This window comes from Nerophis lumbriciformis, linkage group LG37 (assembly GCF_033978685.3).
Source record: "Nerophis lumbriciformis linkage group LG37, RoL_Nlum_v2.1, whole genome shotgun sequence".
Taxonomy (NCBI): domain Eukaryota; kingdom Metazoa; phylum Chordata; class Actinopteri; order Syngnathiformes; family Syngnathidae; genus Nerophis; species Nerophis lumbriciformis.
The window spans coordinates 24,502,356-24,523,110 of record NC_084584.2 but is presented as its reverse complement, the minus strand read 5'-3'; the positions used below and the strand labels follow the sequence as shown (position 1 = coordinate 24,523,110).

The window sequence follows — 20,755 nt, the reverse complement described above, 5'->3', positions numbered from 1 at the left end:
TCCCAGCGAGGCCCGGCGCGCTTGCATTTAGATCGCTGGCGGCAAAGGTCTGCCTTTGATTCCCTGATCCACTTCGCTGTGTGTCAAGAGTGACGCACGTTTCGCCCCGACTGCTCTAATTCCCTAACGAGATTGCTCGGCCCCCGGATATCCCATTAGACCCTGATTAACCGGGCTCAGCTCGTTAGCGCTGACAAACCGACAACACCCGCCACACACAAACACACACAATACGAGTCATGAAAAATGGACCGTAATATCTGCAATATAGGCGCACCGTGATATATGATATGAATATCATATATCGGTCCGTGGATCGATTGGTACCCGGCCGCACAATAATTATCATTATTTTTATTTTTTTTATTTTTTATTAAATCAACATAAAAAACACAAGATACTAGAGATGCGCAGTTTGCGGACACATGAATATTGACAACATATCGGCAAAAAGCCATTATCGGACATCCCTACTAAAAATGTTATGAAAGACCGCCTTAAAAAAGGGAATGGAATTTTTGATATTTTTTTTTACTGAATTAGACACCCAGAATGTACATGAAAATTAAGAATGTGGGATTTACAATATTAACTATGAACGATAAAACACTGAATATTGACAACATATCGGCAAAAAGCCATTATCGGACATCCCTACTAAAAACGTTATGAAAGACCGCCTTAAAAAAGGGAATGGAATTTTTTATATTTTTTTTTACTGAATTAGACACCCAGAATGTACATGAAAATAAAGAATGTGGGATTTACAAGCCCTAAATTGTCCGACTGACCAGTCCAGGGCCTCCGGACCCCGGCTGGTATAGGCTCCAGCTCCACCAGAAACGTGGATGTTCTCAAACTGACTTTCCTCGCTTCTCATTCTCTCACATTTCACGTCCACCTGTGCCCCTTTCTCCGCCTCCTCCTACGGGACAACCTCATAACCTGATTTTCTCCTCCCCTCCTCCCAATCGGTTTACCTTCCTCGCCACGCTCCCGCTCGCTCTCCTCGCCTCTCTATTTCCATCTTTGAGCTTTATCCCTTCATCCCTGATCTCCTTCATCCCCTGCAATCCTCATCTGCTCGTGTCCGCCGAGCGACCAGAGACCAGCAGACTCTTCCACCAGCGAGCAGACGTCGGGGTAGAGCGTCCGAGCAGCCAGCACTCGCATCCTGGGATTTTGGGAACCTCCACGAGGCCTGAGCTGCCGAGGACGAACCTTTGGTAAAGGTGAGCGCCGTCTTCTTCTTCTTCTCGCCGTTTTAGTCGCTTCGTGGTCCACCGTGGACACGTTTTTTCCACTTGCGAGCATCCTCAGCTCATCCAGAGTCCTGGTGAAGAACCTTCAGGCAGGACTTGCCTCTTCTTCTCTCTCTTTGGGGCGGTATAGCTCGGTTGGTAGAGGTTGCAGGTTCAAATCCCCGCTTCTACCATCCTAGTCACTGCCGTTGTGTCCTTGGGCAAGACACTTTACCCACCTGCTCCCAGTGTCACCCACACTGGTTTAAATGTAACTTAGATATTGGGTTTCACTATGTAAAGCACTTTGAATAACTAGAGAAAAAGCGCTATATAAATATAATTTACCTGTTTCCCTCCACCGCCATCTTCCTGATCTCGGCGCAAAGAGCATCCAGTAATCGGATGACGGGAGATGTGACCGCTAAAGCTTCCCGTAAGAACTCCTGAAGGATTTAAAGGACTTTTGCGGCACACCTTCCTCTTGCTCGGTCGAATTCCCTCCCATGCCGAATGGTTGTTGGGCGTCGTAAAAAAAACAACTTTAAGCTGAAAAGGCGCAGAAAGGAGGTCATGGACAGCGAGGACGCCAATTAGCATAAAGGTCAAAGGGGATTTTCATACACAAGAGAATTAAATGTTTGCAAAAAAAAAACAATCCGGGTGACCAAAATGGGAGCCATTTTCCAATTAGTTATTATATCAGGCCTGGGCAAATATTTCGCCTCGGGGGGCCAAATTTAGAGAAAAAAATGTGTATGGGGGCCGGTATATCTACTTTTAGGAACACTAATACAAAACCTCACAATAATGTCTGATTGAATGCTAGAAACTGGAGGTGTCCGATAAAATCGGGCTAAATGCGTTAAAATGTAATATCGGAAATTATCGGTATCGTTTTTTTTATTATCGGTATCAGTTATTTATTTATTTTTTTTTTTTTTTAGATCAACATAAAAAACACAAGATACACTTACAATTAGTGCACTCATTCACACAAAAGGGTTGTTTCTTTCTGTTATTAATATCTATTATTACATTATATATCAATATATATCAATACAGTCTGCAAGGGATACAGTCCGTAAGCTCACATGATTGTGCGTGCTGCTGGTCCACTAATAGTACTAAACCTTTAACAGTTAATTTGACTAATTTTCATTAATTTCTATGTAATTGTTTTTATATTGTTTTACTTTCTTTTTTATTCAAGAAAATGTTTTAAATTTATTTATCTTATTTTATTTTATTCATTTTTTAAAAAATGACCTTATCTTCACCATACCTGGTTGGCCAAATTAGGCATAATAATGTGTTAATTCCACGACTGTATATATCGATTGATATCGGTATCGGTAATTACAGAGTTGGACAATATCGGATATTGGCAAAAAGCCATTATCGGACATACCTACTAAAAACGTAATGAAAGACGCCTTAAAAAAGGGAATGGAATTTTTTATATATTTTTTTACTGAATTAGACACCCAGAATGTACATGAAAATAAAGAATGTGGGATTTACAATATTAACTATGAACGATAAAAACACTGAATATTGACAACATATCGGCAAAAAGCCATTATCGGACATCCCTACTAAAAACGTTATGAAAGACCGCCTTAAAAAAGGGAATGGAATTTTTTATATTTTTTTTTACTGAATTAGACACCCAGAATGTACATGGAAATAAAGAATGTGGGATTTACAATATTAACTATGAACGATAAAACACTGAATATTGACAACATATCGGCAAAAAGCCATTATCGGACATCCCTACTAAAAACGTTATGAAAGACCGCCTTAAAAAAGGGAATGGCATTTTTTATATATTTTTTTTACTGAATTAGACACCCAGAATGTACATGAAAATAAAGAATGTGGGATTTACAATATTAACTATGAACGATAAAACACTGAATATTGACAACATATGAATTGATTGACATATTTTACAATCAAGCGAAACGCAACAAACACAGCAAAATATGAACGCGAAGGGTAAAAAAACAAAAACACCTACAATCTGATATATCTTATATATCACTAAGCTTTAGAACTTTGTTGTAGAAATCTCCTTCCGCGTCTGTCCCTGACACCCGCATTTCAGGCTGGCCGCTCTGGAAACACTCTGTGGAAACGCTCCCCGCCCACACTGCTTGGTGCCTCGTCTGAGCTGCTGTGACTTAGATTTGACTTGAATGCACGTCATTTATATGCTCAATAACTGTATTTTTTAAAGCCAGGGTTCTTAATCTTTTTGACCCAGGTTCCCACTCGAATATTGAAATTGAATCGTAATCTCACTCTTGATTTTAATCGTACACAATAGTTATATCTAACATACATACTGTTTATAACTTTGTCAAAAGATAGGAAACCCTGTGTTAAACACAAAGATGATTATTTATTCAACACATAAACCTTAGGCTTAGGTCAGGCCGATTATAAAAATAAGGACGAACCACATAATAAACATCATGAATTTATTTCACGCATACATAATTATTTTCCAGATAATCTTACTTATCTCACCTTATGAAATACAACTTTTAATTCACAAATTATTTATTTATGTATTTTATATGTTATTACCGTACTTATGCAGTATATTGTGAATAAATTGAGAATAGGAAGTGAACACAACTTTTAGCAACAGCTAGGTAAAGGAAAAGAGTAGAATTAAATAAGCTCTGCTTCTTCCGACTCCTTGCACCATGAATTGATTAACGTGGACCCCGACTTAAACAAGTTGAAAAACTTATTGGGGTGCTACCATCTAGTGGTCAATTGTACTGAATATGTACCGTACTGTACAATATACCGTATTTTTCGGACTATAAGTCGCGTTTTTTTTCATATTTTTGCCGGGGGTGCGACTTATACTCAGGAGCGACTTAGGTGTGAAATGATTAACACATTACCGTAAAATATCAAATAATATTATTTAGCTCATTCACGTAAGAGACTAGACGTATAAGATTTCATGGGATTTAGCGATTAGGAGTGACAGATTAAAGTTAAAGTTAAAAGTTAAAGTACCAATGATTGTCACACACACACTAGGTGTGGCGAGATTATTCTCTGCATTTGACCCATCACCCTTGATCACCCCCTGGGAGGTGAGGGGAGCAGTGGGCAGCAGCGGTGGCCGCGCCCGGGAATCATTTTGGTGATTTAACCCCCAATTCCAACCCTTGATGCTGAGTGCCAAGCAGGGAGGTAATGGGTCCCATTTTTATAGTCTTTGGTATGACTCGGCCGGGGTTTGAACTCACAACCTACCGATCTCAGGGCGGACACTCTAACCACTAGGCCACTGAGTAGACGTAGAGTAAACGTATAGCATGTTCTATATGTTATAGTTATTTGAATGACTCTTACCATAATATGTTACGTTTACATACCAGGCACGTTCTCAGTTGGTTATTTATGCCTCATATAACCTACACTTATTCAGCCTGTTGTTCACTATTCTTTATTTATTTTAAATTGCCTTTCAAATGTATGTTCTTGGTGTTGGGTTTTATCAAATAAATTTCCCCCAAAAATGCGACTTATACTCCAGTGCGACTTATATATGTTGTTTTCCTTCTTTATTATGCATTTTCGGCAGGTGCGTCTTATACTCCGGTGCGACTTATACTCCGAAAAATACGGTACTAACAAAAGTTTCAATCAATCAATCCTTTTCGCACATGTTGAATAGAGAAACTGGAAATTGTGATGTATCGTGTTGTTTGCATGCATGTTCGAAACAAACTCAAATATACTGCATAAGAAGAGACTCATAAATAAGTGAGGAAAAATGAATTGACTTTTTTGTATGTTGTCCTAAACTAAATTAATAATATGTTACCGTATTTTTTGGAGTATAAGTCGCACCGGAGTATAAGTCGCGCCTGCCGAAAATGCATAGTAAAAAAGGAAAAAAACATATATAAGTCGCACAAACTATGAAAAAAACTGCGACTTGTAGTCCGAAAAATACGGTAATTTGTCTGACTTTAGTCCAGTGGTTCTTAACCTTGTTGGAGGTACCGAACCCCACAAGTTTCATATGCGCATTCACCCAACCCTTCTTTAGTGAAATTCAAGACAAAGTTATATGTTTTTGGTAACACTTAAGTATGGGGAACATATTCTAAGTAACAAAGACTTAATTTAGAGTTATTTGGACACTAGGGGAACATATTCTAAGTAATAAAGACTTAATTTAGAGTTATTTGGTTAGGGTTAGGGTTAGAGGGTTAGGGTTATAATAAGGCCATGCCGAATAAGGCATTATTAAGTACTTAATAATGACTAGTTAAGAGCCAATATGTTACTAATTTGCATGTTAATAAGCAACTAATCCATGGTGAATATGTTCTTCATACTAAAGTGTTACCATGTTTTTTTACTGGTGCACAAATTGAACCAACACAGTGCATAAACTCACAACAAATGACACACCTGCAAATCAGTCAGCTGTTGCCGTATCCGTAATACGCCGATAGGGAGAAGTTTGTATTTACACGATGAGTCGGGTGTGTTTTGACCTCCGCCGAACCCCTGAGGCCGACTCACCGAACCCCTAGGGTTCGATCGAACCCAGGTTAAGAACCACTGTTTTAGTCCTAATTTCTGTGTGAATTTAGCTCCAGACTTTGTTTGAGGTTACTGCCACAAGTGGTGGGAAAGTGTATTACAACCCATATGCACCACAGCTGATAAATATTCGACAATATTTTTTGGTGGCTCTCTAGGTTAAGAAAACTGGTCAGAAGTAGAGTTGAGGTGTTTTTTGCACTGACGGATGCATTGACCTGACCGTAAATAACAACCGGCGCCGCCTTTTTGGTAACCATCCACGGTTAAGGTAAAGGAGCATGTGCGCTCAAAATAAATTGCATGATGATTGATTTTCTGTGATTAAACACGTGAGTTAACTCATTATTTTTTTCACAGCCCTAATTATTACACCACATGGCTTTGCCACCAAACACACAAAAGCTAGAATGCGAATACTTCACATTACTGCTAGCTTAGCATACACTGATCCACATTAGATTGTATCCAAGTGGCCCCGCCCTGCATCCTTCCACTTTCCCCGTTGGGACTTTAGAGAAAATAAATCTACGTCTCAGTCACGACCCCTGCCGGAAAGTTGTCCTTTACCGTATCGCTTAACGGGGGCAGCGCTAACAGCATTAGCGGGATTACAGCAAGGCAGGTATGTGCCTAAGCTTTCATCTTCCAAGTTGTTCTGGATCAGCTTGTCCAGGACGCCATCTTTTGTGTCGTATGTGTGACTGGTTCCAACATTTCCTGTCCCATCTCTGTTTTCCTAGATTTACTCTTGGTTTCCTGCCGCTAACGCCCTTCAGCAACTGTCGCCATGGCAGCCGAGAAAGCCGAAATGGACGCGCTGAAAAAGGAGTGCGACGGCCTCCGCGCCCAAATTGAGGTGACCGTCCTTCTTTGAAAGAAATTCCAATAAATAAAACCGTCACTCAACTTTCTCTATTTGACATTCCCTGTGACTGCCAGGCGGCTCGCAAGGGCGTGAACGACACCACCATGACGGCGGCGGCGAGCAGCGTGGCGGCCGTGGGTCGCGTTCAGCTGAAGCAGAGGAAGACGCTCAAGGGTCACCTGGCCAAAATCTACGCCATGCACTGGTCAGCTGACTCCAGGTGAGCGTCGCTTTCGTCGCACGGGTGAAAATGGGGGAGGAGCCACAGAGGTGGTCAGTCATATCAACAGTTAAGTTTGAGACCTCGAGCAAAGCACACATGAGAACATAATACGACACACAAAACTCGAGACTTGAGGGGGCGGTCATCCGTAGCTGCTCTGTTGTCCGTCAAACTGTGGGCGGTGAAGCGACAACGGCATGTGATGCAGGGGGGTGAATTACGCTTGAGGAGTTGCTTGTCTTCGACCTTGGTGCTCTCAAAATAGCGATAACGCAGCCAGTCTGTCCAACAGAAGTCAACAAACAGCAGGTGTGTGTCCATGAAAGACGGAGAAGGAATTTGGTGCTTCTTTGCTGCGATGTTCTCGAAGTGGGTCTCGTCGTACCAGTCAGGGGGAAAAAAATCCACATCAGACTGTTTGTGTTTGAGCCAGCGAAAACACATTTTCGCTTTAATTGTCCATTTAATATCAATCGATCAATCAATATGTACAAACCCCGTTTCCATATGAGTTGGGAAGTTGTGTTAGATGTAAATATAAACGGAATACAATGATTTGCAAATCCTTTTCAACCCATATTCAGTTGAATATGCTACAAAGACAACATATTTGATGTTCAAATACGTGACAAAGAAGTTGGGAAAGGTGGCAATAAATACTGATAAAGTTGAGGGAATGCTCATCAAACACTTATTCGGAACATCCCACAGGTGTGCAGGCTAATTGGGAACAGGTGGGTGCCATGATTGGGTATAAAAACAGCTTCCCAAAAAAATGCTCAGTCTTTCACAAGAAAGGATGGGGCGAGGTACACCCCTTTGTCCACAACTGCGTGAGCAAATAGTCAAACAGTTTAAGAACAACGTTTCTCAAAGTGCAATTGCAAGAAATTTAGGGATTTCAACATCTACGGTCCGTAATATCATCAAAAGGTTCAGAGAATCTGGAGAAATCACTCCACGTAAGCGGCATGGCCGGAAACCAACATAGAATGACCGTGACAGTGATACAGTCCCTCAGACGGCACTGTATCAAAAACTGACATCAATCTCTAAAGGATATCACCACATGGGCTCAGGAACACTTTAGAAAATCACTGTCACTTAATACAGTTCGTCGCTACATCTGTAAGTGCAAGTTAAAGCTCTACTATGCAAAGCGAAAGCCATTTATCAACAACATCCAGAAACGCCGCCGGCTTCTCTGGGCCCGAGATCATCTAAGATGGACTCATGCAAAGTGGAAAAGTGTTCTGTGGTCTGACGAGTCCACATTTCAAATTGTTTTTGGAAATATTCAACATCGTGTCATCAAAGGGGAAGCGAACCATCCAGACTGTAATCGACGCAAAGTTGAAAAGCCAGCATCTGTGATGGTATGGGGGTGCATTAGTGCCCAAGGCATGGGTAACTTACACATCTGTGAAGGCGCCATTAATGCTGAAAGGTACATATAAGTTTTGTAACAACATATGCTGCCATCTAAGCGCCGTCTTTTTCATGGACGCCCCTGCTTATTTCAGCAAGACAATGCCAAGCCACATTCAGCACGTGTTACAACAGCGTGGCTTCGTAAAAAAAGAGTGTGGGTACTTTCCTGGTTCGCCTGCAGTCCAGACCTGTCTCCCATCGAAAATGTGTGGCGCATTATGAAGCGTAAAATACGACAGCGGAGACCCCGCACTGTTGAACGACTGAAGCTCTACCTAAAACAAGAATGGGAAAGAATTCCACTTTCAAAGCTTCAACAATTAGTTTCCTCAGTTCCCAATCGTTTATTGAGTGTTGTTAAAAGAAAAGGTGATATAACACAGTGGTGAACATGCCCTTTCCCAACTACTTTGGAACGTGTTGCAGCCATGAAATTCTAAGTTAATTAATATTTGCAAAAAAATAAATAAAGTTTATGAATTTGAACATCAAATATCTTGTCTTTGTAGTGCATTCAACTGAGTATGGGTTGAAAAGGATTTGCAAATAATTGTATTCCATTTATATTTACATCTAACACAATTTCCCAACTCATATGGAAACGGGGTTTGTATTTGGACAGCCCTGAATCACAGGTTCCTCAAAGGTCTTCACATTACCACGGCATCTTCTGATCTGAACCCAAATCCGTGCAAGGAAAAACTCCAAAAGCCCGAAATAGGAAAAAGAAGAAACACTTGGAAGGTGCTGCAGATGTGGGGACCCCACTACTGGGGGACCGGCTGTAGCGGACAGTTATTGAATTGTTACATTCATGATAATGTAAGAGTCCAGTCTATTGGGAAGCCAGCAAAGGGCTATAGGGGGATCTTCTTCCATGTAGACAAGTCAGCAACGCTGGGACATCACAATTGATGCATAGAGGACTGGTCCTTGGGACAGCTAGCGCCTCTTCCAGACAGGTACCTCTCCAGAAATGATCCGTGGCCACCTGCTATCTTCTCCAGACTCCATGTACGAAAGGGGGGCATACCTGGTCCTCAAATGAATCATAATCATAACCCTCTCCAAGGTGTTATCCAGTTTGCGATTTAGTCCAGATACTACAAAAATCTGAGTGCCCACAGCTCTGCACATCCTTCAGTCATTTGTGGCAGCTTTGGGGTACTTTGACCGGCTGCCAGATTTGTCAACGAACCAGCGCAACGCATACTCCAACCAGCAGATGTTCTGGTATTATGACTCTGAATAGGTGTCTTCGACTGAAAGACTTGCCAGGCACACGACACTCCACTTCTCCCAAGAGTGCATCGTGTGTCCAGCAACAGGTTCCCTCGAACCCACGCTTATGTCAAGAAGGTCTTGTCGGGAGGCCTGTCGGTGAATTCCATTGTTTAGATTTTGGAGAGCAGTGCAAAAAGAGGCCCCAAGAAAATTAAGACAAGACAAAGACGCAAATCAGGAGAGATAAAGGAGAGGTAAGGGAGGCGTCTGTCTTCGTTGAGAGCCAAACAGAAGTTTGTAAGCAAACATTGAAGAGTAAGTAAAGATTGAGGAGTTACTTTCTACGGTGTGTAGTTTAGGTGCGGTCATGTGACTGCCACGCTCTGTTAATAGGAGAAATGAGTCATGTTCTGGAAGAAGTCTCTCTAACAAGCCAACAGTATTTGCATCAATAGATTATGAATAAATCTAATGATGATATGAGTAAATCGGAACGAAATTCAATGTAGCTGAGTAGTACTTATAATAAAAAGTATGTTGCATTAAAATTACTATGACAAGTACAATTTATCCAAAAATCAAACAACTTCAGTAAATGTAACGCAGTAACATTTCCCAACCTCTGATAACAACATTTAGAAGACAAAAGTGGAAATCTTAAAGGGGAACAGTATCACAATTTCAGAAGGGTTAAAACCATTAAAAACCAGTTCCCAGTGGCTTATTTTATTTTTAGAAGTTTTTTTCAAAATGTTACCCACCACGCAATATCCCTAAAAAAAGCTTCAAAGTGCCTGATTTGAACCATCGTTATATACACCCGTCCATTTTCCTGTGACGTCACACAGTGATGCCAATACAAACAAACATGGCAGATAGAACAGCAAGCTATAGCGACATTAGCTCGGATTCAGACTCGGATTTCAGCGGCTTAAGCGATTCAACAGATTACGCATGTATTGAAACGGATGGTTGTAGTGTGGAGGCAGGTAGCGAAAACGAAATTGAAGAAGAAACTGAAGCTATTGAGCCATATCGGTTTGAACCGTATGCAAGCAAAACCGACGAAACCGACACGACAGCCAGCGACACGGGAGAAAGCGAGGACGAATTCGGCGATCGCCTTCTAACCAACGATTGGTATGTGTTTGTTTGGCATTAAAGGAAACTAACAACTACGAACTAGGTTTACAGCATATGAAATACATTTGGCAACAACATGCACTTTGAGAGTGCAGACAGCCCAGTTTTCATCAATTAATATATTCTGTAGACATACCCTCATCCGCTCTCTTTTCCTGAAAGCTGATCTGTCCAGTCCAGTTGGAAATGCATCTGCTTTGAGTGTCGCAGGAAATCCACACATTCTTGCCATCTGTCGTAGCATAGCTTTCGTCGGTAAAGTGTGCGGAACAAACGTCCAATTTCTTGCCACTTTGGCATCTTTGGGCCACTGGTGCAACTTGAATCCGTCCCTGTTGGTGTTGTTACACCCTCCGACAACACACCGACGAGGCATGATGTCTCCAAGGTACGGAAAACAGTCGAAAAAACGGAAAATAACAGAGCTGATTTGACTCGGTGTTTGTAATGTGTTTGAGAAAATGGTGGATTGCTTCGCTCCGAGAGCGAATAATAGAAAGGCGTTTAATTCGCCAAAATTCACCCATTTAGAGTTCGGAAATTGGTTAAAAAAATATATGGTCTTTTTTCTGCAACATCAAGGTATATATTGACGCTTACATAGGTCTGGTGATAATGTTCCCCTTTAAGACTCTTTATGGCTGCGTCCTTATTTTTGCAGTATTCCCGCATTTGTTGGGGGTTTTGAAACACCACCCCCTGGTGGCCGTAACACGAATAGTGGCACACCTGTTTTGTAAACGAGTTGAGCGCGTCCTCTTGTGTTTCCTACAGGGAAATGGTGAGTGCGTCACAGGACGGCAAACTTCTGGTGTGGGACACCTTCACGGGAAACAAGGTGAGTCCATCGCAGCTGTCACGGGGGGGGAGGGGCGTGTCAATCGCCGGCGTCCATCACAGTGATTCTTTCCACTTTTTAGCTGGTCGCCGTCCCGCTGAAGTCCGCCTGGGTGATGAGCGTGGCCTTCGCCCCCTCTTCCAACCTGGTGGCCAGTGGCGGTCTGGACAATATGTGCACCGTCTACAACATCAAGGCGGCCAGCCCCAAGACCCTCAGGGAGCTGGACGCGCATACAGGTGACGCCGACCGCCGCCGTTGGTTCTTCCTCGCCAAGAGGCTGGAAGTGATACAACTTTTCTCGGTTGCTAGGTTACCTGTCCTGCGCTCGCTTCCTTAGCGACTCGGAGATCATCACAGCCTCCGGCGACACCACCTGGTGAGTCTGGTGGCCTTCACGTGGGATGTGACTCTTTGCTCGGTCTAACTTCCTGTTCCTGTCCAGCTGCCTGTGGGATCTGGAGACGGGAAAGCAGAAAGTCATCTTCACCAACCACATCGGGGACTGCATGTCTCTGGCTCTGTCCCCCGACATGAACACCTTCATCTCGGGGGCCTGCGACTCCCTGGCGAAGTTGTGGGACGTGCGGGAAGGCGCCTGCAAGCAGACCTTCATCGGACACACCAGCGACATCAACGCCATCGCGGTGAGGACGCCTCTCTCAAGGTAGCGTCCCCCAGGAGGACGAGTCATCATGTTGCTCTTCCCCCCCCCCCTCGCTGCAGTTCTTCCCGAGCGGGAACACCATCGTCACAGGCTCGGACGACTGCAGCTGCAAGATGTACGACCTGCGCTCCGACCAAGAAGTGAACAGCTACCAGGACAGCAGTCTGAACGCCGGCGTCACGTCCGTGGCACTGTCCAACTCGGGCCGCCTCGTTTTCGCCGGCTACGACGACTTCAACTGCCACATTTGGGATTCTCTGAAGGGAGAGAAAGTGGGTGAGTGGTCCTCGCCGCAGTGGTTCTCTTAACCGGGGTTGGACGCTCGCAAGACCTTGCCATCAAACCTCACGCCCTTGTCCTCGTTTCCCTGCAGGCGTGCTGTCCGGCCACGACAACCGCGTGAGCTGCACCGGCGTCCCCGAGGACGGAATGGGTGTCTGCACAGGATCATGGGACAGTTTCCTGAAACTGTGGAACTGACAAGTCCCGGCTGGGAATCACGTCGAGAGAAGAAGGAGGCGAGGAGGACTAGGAGGCCGGCGGTGTTTGAGGGGGTTTCATCATGAGTGTCCTCTCCTTCTCTCTCTCTCTCTCTCTCGTCCTCATTGAGCTATGCAAAACACAGCCGGTTCTTTTGTAAGCGGCATCAGCGCAGGTGGAGAGTCCCGCTGTCCCCGCAGCAGCGTTTATTGAATGAAATCTTTATAAAAGAACTAGTGAGCAGAGAATAAAGCTCTTAAACTGGAAACACATTTAGAGTAAAACAGAAGCTCCTGCATGTTCAACATTTTCAGGTTCTTGTTAAGCGGCCCCTGCATCATAACGTCGTGTAGAAGAAGGAGACGTGCGTTTTGTGTCTGATAGAGACCGACGGTAGCGCGGACAACTCGGTGTCGGACTTCACTTCAGCGTCTTCAAAGCTAGAGACCCCGCCCCCTTCCCTTTACTGTGCAGATCCAATGATAAGCAGACGAATGAGCGGTCAATGTTCATGCCAGGCCACCGTTTTGTAGGACTTTTACGTGCGTGCAATTCCTCTGTAAAAACAATCTTTCTAATAAATAGAGAACTCTGCATTGACACTAATGAGTCAGTGTGTGTGTCTTTACAGAATCAATCAATCAATCAAAGTTTATTTATATAGCCCTTGTCTCGAAGGGCTGCACAAGATCTCAGATCTCACATCAGGGCAAGAAAAAACTCAACCCAATGGGATACAATGAGAAACCTTGGAGGGGACCGCAGATGTGGGGACCCCCCTGGGCGACCGGTGCTAAGGACGTCGAGTGGATCGAGTTAATAGTGTGAGAGTCCAGTCCATAGTGAGGCCAGCAGGGGATCATCTTGAATGGAGACAAGTCAGCAGCGCAGAGACGTCCCCAACTGATGCACAGATGAGTGGCTTTGAACAGATCGCGCGTCATTTGTGTTCACCTCATAACCTCTCCACGCAGGAGAGCGGGGCAGAGCAGAAAAGAGACGGCAGATCAACTGGTCTAAAACGGGGGTCTATTTAAAGGCTAGCGTATACAAATGAGTTTTAAGATGGGACTTAAACTCAATATCCTCAAGTACAATAATAATGACCAGCATGACAAACAAGGGCTTTTGCACCAAGTACTCAGTTTTGTCTTGGGTTGTATTCAAATTGATGCCAAAGAGCTCAATTTGGGTGTCATGCCCAAGTGCAGCTGGGATAGATTCCAGCAGTGACGTGCGGTGAGGTTCATGGCTGGTGAGGCACTGACTTCATCACAGTCAGATTTACAAACATATGAACCCTAAAGAGTATCTTATTCACCATTTGATTGGCAGCAGTTAACGGGTTATGTTTAAAAGCTCATACCAGCATTCTTCCCTACTTGGCACTCAGCATCAAGGGTTGGAATTGGGGGTTAAATCACCAAAGATTATTCCCGGGCGCGGCCACCGCTGCTGCCCACTGCTCCCCTCACCTCCCAGGGGGTGATCAAGGGGATGGGTCAAATGCAGAGGACAAATTTCACCACACCTAGTGTGTGTGTGACAATCATTGGTACTTTAACTTAACTTTAACTTTACACATACAAACTGTAGCACACAAAAAAGCACATTTAATAAAAAAAAACGTTATTATGGTCTTACCTTTACTTATAAATGAAGTCCATGCGCTGCTCCTTTTGAACAAAAGCATCGATAACTTGTTTATAGAAGTCTTCCTTATCTTTCTTCAGTTTTAAAAGTCTCTCTGTCTCGATGGAGATCTTCCTTTAATTATTACCTCCTGCTTCGATTGAAAGTCCAGTTTAGAAAACTGTTTTATTTTAGATATGTAATCCTCCATGTTAAAAGTCCAGGCGAGAGGAAAAAATAAACGATCGCTGCTAACTGTTGCTGCTTGTTGTCACTTCTTCTGCAGTCGAGTAGTCGCAAGAATGATCTCTGGGATCACTAGCGCCCTCTACCACCATGAGGCGGGATTACTGCGAGCTTCACACAGTGCGTCTTCGCAGCAGTTTTATGATCGCTCAGCACAAGAAATACGTTACACACATACAGTTGTTGACAAAATACACTGTACATTATATACCTCAGCTAACTAAACTATGGAAATGTATAATATAATTCATATAGCAATACGGTCTCACTGCACAGCAGGCCAGCAGTTAGCCGAGTCATTGCGCAATCCATGGTGAGGCTCAACTGGCTGCTGACTCACCGCAAGTCTCTTCTCAGTATTTGAACGGCGAATGTGAAAATTCAGTGATTTTGAATAAAAAGAATCTAAAACTGGTGAAGTTAAATGAAAAATAACTTTAAAGTATAATCACTGGATACATATAACAATTTAATTATTTTTTTTCTTTTTACATTTTTTTTCTTTCCATGATGGAACGTGAGGCCCCGCCTCACCTGCCTCCCCTGACTGCACATCACTTGGTTCCAGCAACCCCGAGAGGGACAAGCGGTAGAAAATGGGCGGTTCATTCAGTCATTCAGTCATTCATTCAGTCAGACTATACATGTGTCTTCTTGATGACTGCAGGACGTCAATCCATGACAGTCAAGTCTTACTACTGCTTTTCTTACTGACTGCTCCGCATTTAGAATTTTGGGCTGGTCCCTCACTTTTCTCACAATCATCCCTACCCCAACAGGTGAGACGGTGCATTAAGATCCATAGCGAGGACGACTGACTGGTGTCTTGGATTGCATTTATCAATTATTGCACCAATAGTGTTCGCTTTTTCTCACCAAGCCTCTTGCTGCAGGTCTATTCCAGTCTTGTGCAGGTCTACCATGTTCGGTCTGACCGTTGATGAAAGCAGTGCGAGACCAGTGGAGAACAAACTGATTTTTTGACAGAGATATCAATGTGATATTTATTGATCATAAGAAGGGGTGATTCAAAGAAAAAGGAAATCCTTGTCGAGATGTCAACCTGATGAAACGTGAGCCCCGAATGATTTCATAGTAACCAATGTTTGATCTTAACGTCTTTTCTGAGCCACAAACATCCAAAGAAGAATATACGGTAGAACGTGAGGAGCAGTCGGATGAAGAACAAAGCACATCTCCATCTTGTCTCCAAAAAGGAAGAAGAAGACTGAGCACATTCCCAACAAGCACACATGAATCAGAGTTCAACATCATTTTCAAATAAAGTCCCAAGAACATTTTGGTCCATGTGTTCAGAAGGTGCCTCACCACTCACATCAGATCTTTGAGGTGTGACTTAGAAACATCAAGAAGCAGAGTCCTGCTCTTCTACTTCCTGACTAGGCTACGTTGACCAAGTCCTCCTTGACGCCAGACAGCTGAAACTCACATGCGTACTTGCCCTCCACGTCGGACGTCACCTCCACTTTCAGGTGCACCGACAGTGATGCCAATACAAACATACATGGCGGATAGAACAGCAAGCTATAGCGACATTAGCTCGGATTCAGACTCGGATTTCAGCGGTTTAAGCGATTCAACAGATTACGCATGTATTGAAATGGATGGTTGTAGTGTGGAGGCAGGTAGCGAAAACAAAATTGAAGAAGAAACTGAAGCTATTGAGCCATATCGGTTTGAACCGTATGCAAGCGAAACCGACGAAAACGACACGGGAGAAAGCGAGGACGAATTCGGCGATCGCCTTCTGACCAACAATTGGTATGTGTTTGTTTGGCATTAAAGGAAACTAACAACTATGAACTAGGTTTACAGCATATGAAATACATTTGGCAACAACATGCACTTTGAGAGTGCAGACAGCCCATTTTAGGCGCGCTAAGAACATATATTTTTTTCACGATTTCAGCACTCAGGTTAACCATACCTAAATAGACACAAAGTACTGCATTACACAAGACTACCCGAATGTACTCGAATGATTGAAAAAAACAAGTGTTTTTAAGCTAAATTATTGGTAAACACAGTTTATGTATAATAATTTACGTAAAACCGCGAGTAATGAATAAAGTTTTCATCAATTAATATATTCTGTAGACATACCCTCATCCGCTCTCTTTTCCTGAAAGCTGATCTGTCCAGTTTTGGAGTTGATGTCAGCAAGCCAGGGAAGCTAGGGTCGATATTCTTCTCTTGATCATCTTCGGTGGCATAAGAGACGGTGTGAGCCAAGACATCCAGGGGGTTTAGCTCGCTCATCTGCGGGAACAAACTGCCGCCATTGCTTGCCGTGCTACCTAGGTCCTTTGTCCCTGAATTGCTCACACACTCCGGCAGATTCAATGGGGGTCTGGCGGCAGATTTCTTTGACTTTATCGTTGGAAATGCATCTGCTTTGAGTGTCGCAGGATATCCACACATTCTTGCCATCTCTGTCGTAGCATAGCTTTCGTCGGTAAAGTGTGCGGAACAAACGACTGACCATTTCGTCGGCTTTCCCCATACCCTCGTATTTTGAACAAATTTCGTCCAATTTCTTGCCACTTTCGCATCTTTGGCCACTGGTGCAACTTAAATCCGTCCCTGTTCGTGTTGTTACACCCTCCGACAACACACCGACGAAAGTGAGAAAATGGCGGATTGCTTCCCGATGTGACGTCACGTTGTGACGTCATCGCTCCGAGAGCGAATAACAGAAAGGCGTTTAATTCGCCAAAATTCACCCATTTAGAGTTCGGAAATCGGTTAAAAAAATAGATGGTCTTTTTTCTGCAACATCAAGGTATATATTGACGCTTACATAGGTCTGGTGATAATGTTCCCCTTTAATTGCATAGTTTGATTTTTTTTTTGCTCATATCTGCTTTTTTTGCAGGAAGATCTAGGCCCCTTGTGTACTCAGATAGCTTGCATGCTGCATGACAGCCATCTTGGCTTGGTTGACCACCGCTGTTTTTGACAAAACGGAATACAAACAATTCCAACTTTGTGATTGTATCACCATAAAATACAATGACTATATCAAAATAATGTCTAAGACACTGTCAGAATCCCCCTTGAGCAGCCATATGCACAATGACACTGCCAAAGAGGATATTGACACTATAGCAAGGTATCATCCATCCATCCATTTTCTACTGCTTGTCCCTTTCGGGGTTGCGGTGGGTGCTGGAGCCTATCTCAGCTCAGCTCAGCTCAACCTATCCCCAGGTGCATGTCTTTGGAGGTGGGAGGAAGCCGGAGTACCCGGAGGGAACCCACGCAGTCACGGGGAGAACATGCAAATTCCACACAGAAAGATGCCGAGCACAGGATCGAACCCAGGACCTTCGACAATCAATCAATTTAATTAATTTTATTCAGCCCCTTAAGTCATCCAGCAGCAATAAAATTATAAAACGTAATTGCTGAATAGACGGTTTTTATTTTATTTTTATTTCTAGGCGTCCACCAAAAATGTTGACACAGAGACACGTAGGATGGAGGATTCTTGTCTGTCCATCGTCCGCATACTTGCCAACCCTCCTGGATTTTCCAGGAGACTCCCGAAATTCAGCGCCTCTCCCGAAAACCTCCCGGGACAAATTTTCTCCCAAAATTATCCCAAAATTCAAGGGGAATTGGAGGCCACGCCCCCTCCAGCTCCATGCGGACCTGAGTGACGTATTGACAGCCTGTTTTCACGTCCGCTTTCCCACATTATAAACAGCGTACCTGCCCAGTCACGTTATAATTGTAGAATGATCGAGGGCGAGTTCTTGGTTTCTTATGTGGGTTTATTGTTAGACAGTTTCATTAACGTCCTCCCAGCGCGGTAACAACACACAACAGCAGTCACGTTTTCGTCTACCGTAAAGCAGTTTGTCTGCCATAAACAGCAATGTTGTGACACTCTTAAACAGGACAATACTGCCATCTACTGTACATGCATTTCTGACAATAACATCTAGGGCTTTTAGAGAGTGCGCACACAACAAGGAGACGAAGCAGAAGAACGAGGAAGATACAACCGTGGCGACGCCGACGACGAGTAAGATGAAGAAATACGCTTGTAAGTTCCAAGTCGCAGCTGCGATTGGACCTGGATAGCCTCCGGGAAGAAGAAGTGGACTACCAAGTGCTTGGCACACTCTTAGAAATAAAAGTGCTAAGTAGAACCATATAAGGTTCTTCGGCTCGTCCTCATAGGAGAACCCTTTTTGGCTCCAGGTAGAACCTTTTTATAAAGGTTCCACCTGGAACCCTTTTGGAGGGTTCTACCTAGAACCCAACATGAAGGGTTATACCTAGAACTGTGTGTGTGTAAGGTTCCACCCAGAACCCCCCATGAGAGGTTCTACAAAGAACCCACGCAGGGAGTTCCACTAAGAACCCTTTCATGTTTCAAGGGTTTCATCTAGAACCCACACAGGGAGTTCCACTAAGAACACTTTCGTATTTCAAGGGTTTCATCTAGAACCCACACAGGGAGTTCCACTAAGAACCCTTTTGTATTTCAAGGGTTTCATCTAGAACCCACGCAGGGAGTTCCACTAAGAACCCTTTCGTATTTCAAGGGTTTCATCTAGAACCCACACAGGGAGTTCCACTAAGAACCCTTTTGTATTTCAAGGGTTTCATCTAGAACCCACACAGGGAGTTCCACTAAGAACCCTTTTGTATTTCAAGGGTTTCATCTAGAACCCACGCAGGGAGTTCAACTAAGAACCCTTTTGTATATCAAGGGTTTCATCTAGAACCCATGCAGGGAGTTCCACTAAGAACCCTTTCATGTTTCAAGGGTTTCATCTAGAACCCACACAGGGCGTACCACTAAGAACTCTTTCATGTTTCAAGGGTTTCATCTAGACCTGACACAGGGGGTTCTAAAAACATCCCTTTTCAAAGGTTTTCACCGATAACCGTCTTGTCTTCTGAGGGTTCTATAAAGAACCATATTGTATTCTACAGATCAGTTTAGTTCATATTATGTTGTGGTCATTTATCATGTTGACATTGAACAAACATTCAAAACATTTTAATGAGAAAAACATTCATTTAAAGATAGTCCAACAAAACAGGAGAGGCTGTGTAGGTCCCAGGGGAGAACAGGTCAAAAGTCAGCATAGGTCCAGTGGAATCAGCAACATGACAGGCCAGACACATCATGCTGTCCTCAGTAGGTGAATTTGTGTAAATAAATCTCCAGCAATGGTGACATGGCAGAAAGAGACACAAAATAGTTTTAGTTCAATCAATCCAAGGTGCACTTACTGCATTTACTGCGCCTTATTGTAAGCTATCTACAAACAATAAAATAATGCATGGTCCAATGAAAAGAATCAGTGTACATACTGTATGTACTAATTTTGACAGTGGAACAGAATCATGAGAAAGTGAGGGAATCCCACAAATTTTTCACATTGATTTAAATAATGTTGAAATACTTTTCAGTGTTATGTAACAAGTACTCAAAATGTTACATATTGTAACAATAATGGAAATCTAGAGACGTCACTATGCCAAAATCAAACAAAATGTATTGGTCCAAAATATGTATTAAATAAGGGATATTTTTTTTTATCAATATTTACAAACAAAGGGCAGCAGCAGGAATTTGACCATTAACAAGAACATAAAGCATGAAATCCCATGCTGCAACACATCTACTCACTACTCCCCACTTCCGACACAGTTGTATAGTCTCTTCACTGAAATGGGTACAACACTGTGGTCCTTGATCCCCAACACAAATCTTTCAATGAAAATAAGAGTTTTTCTCAGTTCCTTTGGGTACTGGACAGCAAAAACAATATAGAGTGACATTAATGCACTCATAGCATATGATTTGTCCATGCTGCTGTCCTCAGTCAAAACCTGTATACCATCCAGGTATAGAGTTATCCTTTGTGCCTGCAAAGGGTTCCCCTCGTGTGTGTTATGGAGCATGATTGCTGGAGTAGGCACGCTTGGCTCCTATGCAATAAAAACAGATACATGTCAGTAAATAAAACCTGCTGTGAAAACAGCAAAATGACTCAATGTTGCCATAATATGGATAATGCCAATTCCTAAATCTTGACTTTAAATGCAGTATTTACCTCCAGTAGAGTGTATAGAAAGGATGAGTCCTCTCTGAAAATGGAAGGCAGCAGTAGAATTGCTGCAT

The 20,755-nt window shown here is 43.2% G+C and overlaps 1 protein-coding gene across 1 annotated transcript; it reads left to right on the top strand.

Moving 5' to 3' along the window:
- The first annotated feature begins 998 nt into the window (after positions 1-998).
- Positions 999-13,310, top strand: gnb3b (guanine nucleotide binding protein (G protein), beta polypeptide 3b). The gene is made up of 9 exons (XM_061930923.2): positions 999-1,232; positions 6,578-6,693; positions 6,777-6,922; positions 11,498-11,561; positions 11,644-11,800; positions 11,874-11,940; positions 12,007-12,208; positions 12,288-12,504; positions 12,602-13,310. The coding sequence occupies exons 2-9, from the start codon at positions 6,625-6,627 to the stop codon at positions 12,706-12,708; spliced, it is 1,029 nt and encodes a 342-aa protein (XP_061786907.1). The 5' UTR covers positions 999-1,232; positions 6,578-6,624; the 3' UTR covers positions 12,709-13,310.
- The last annotated feature ends 7,445 nt before the right edge of the window (positions 13,311-20,755 follow it).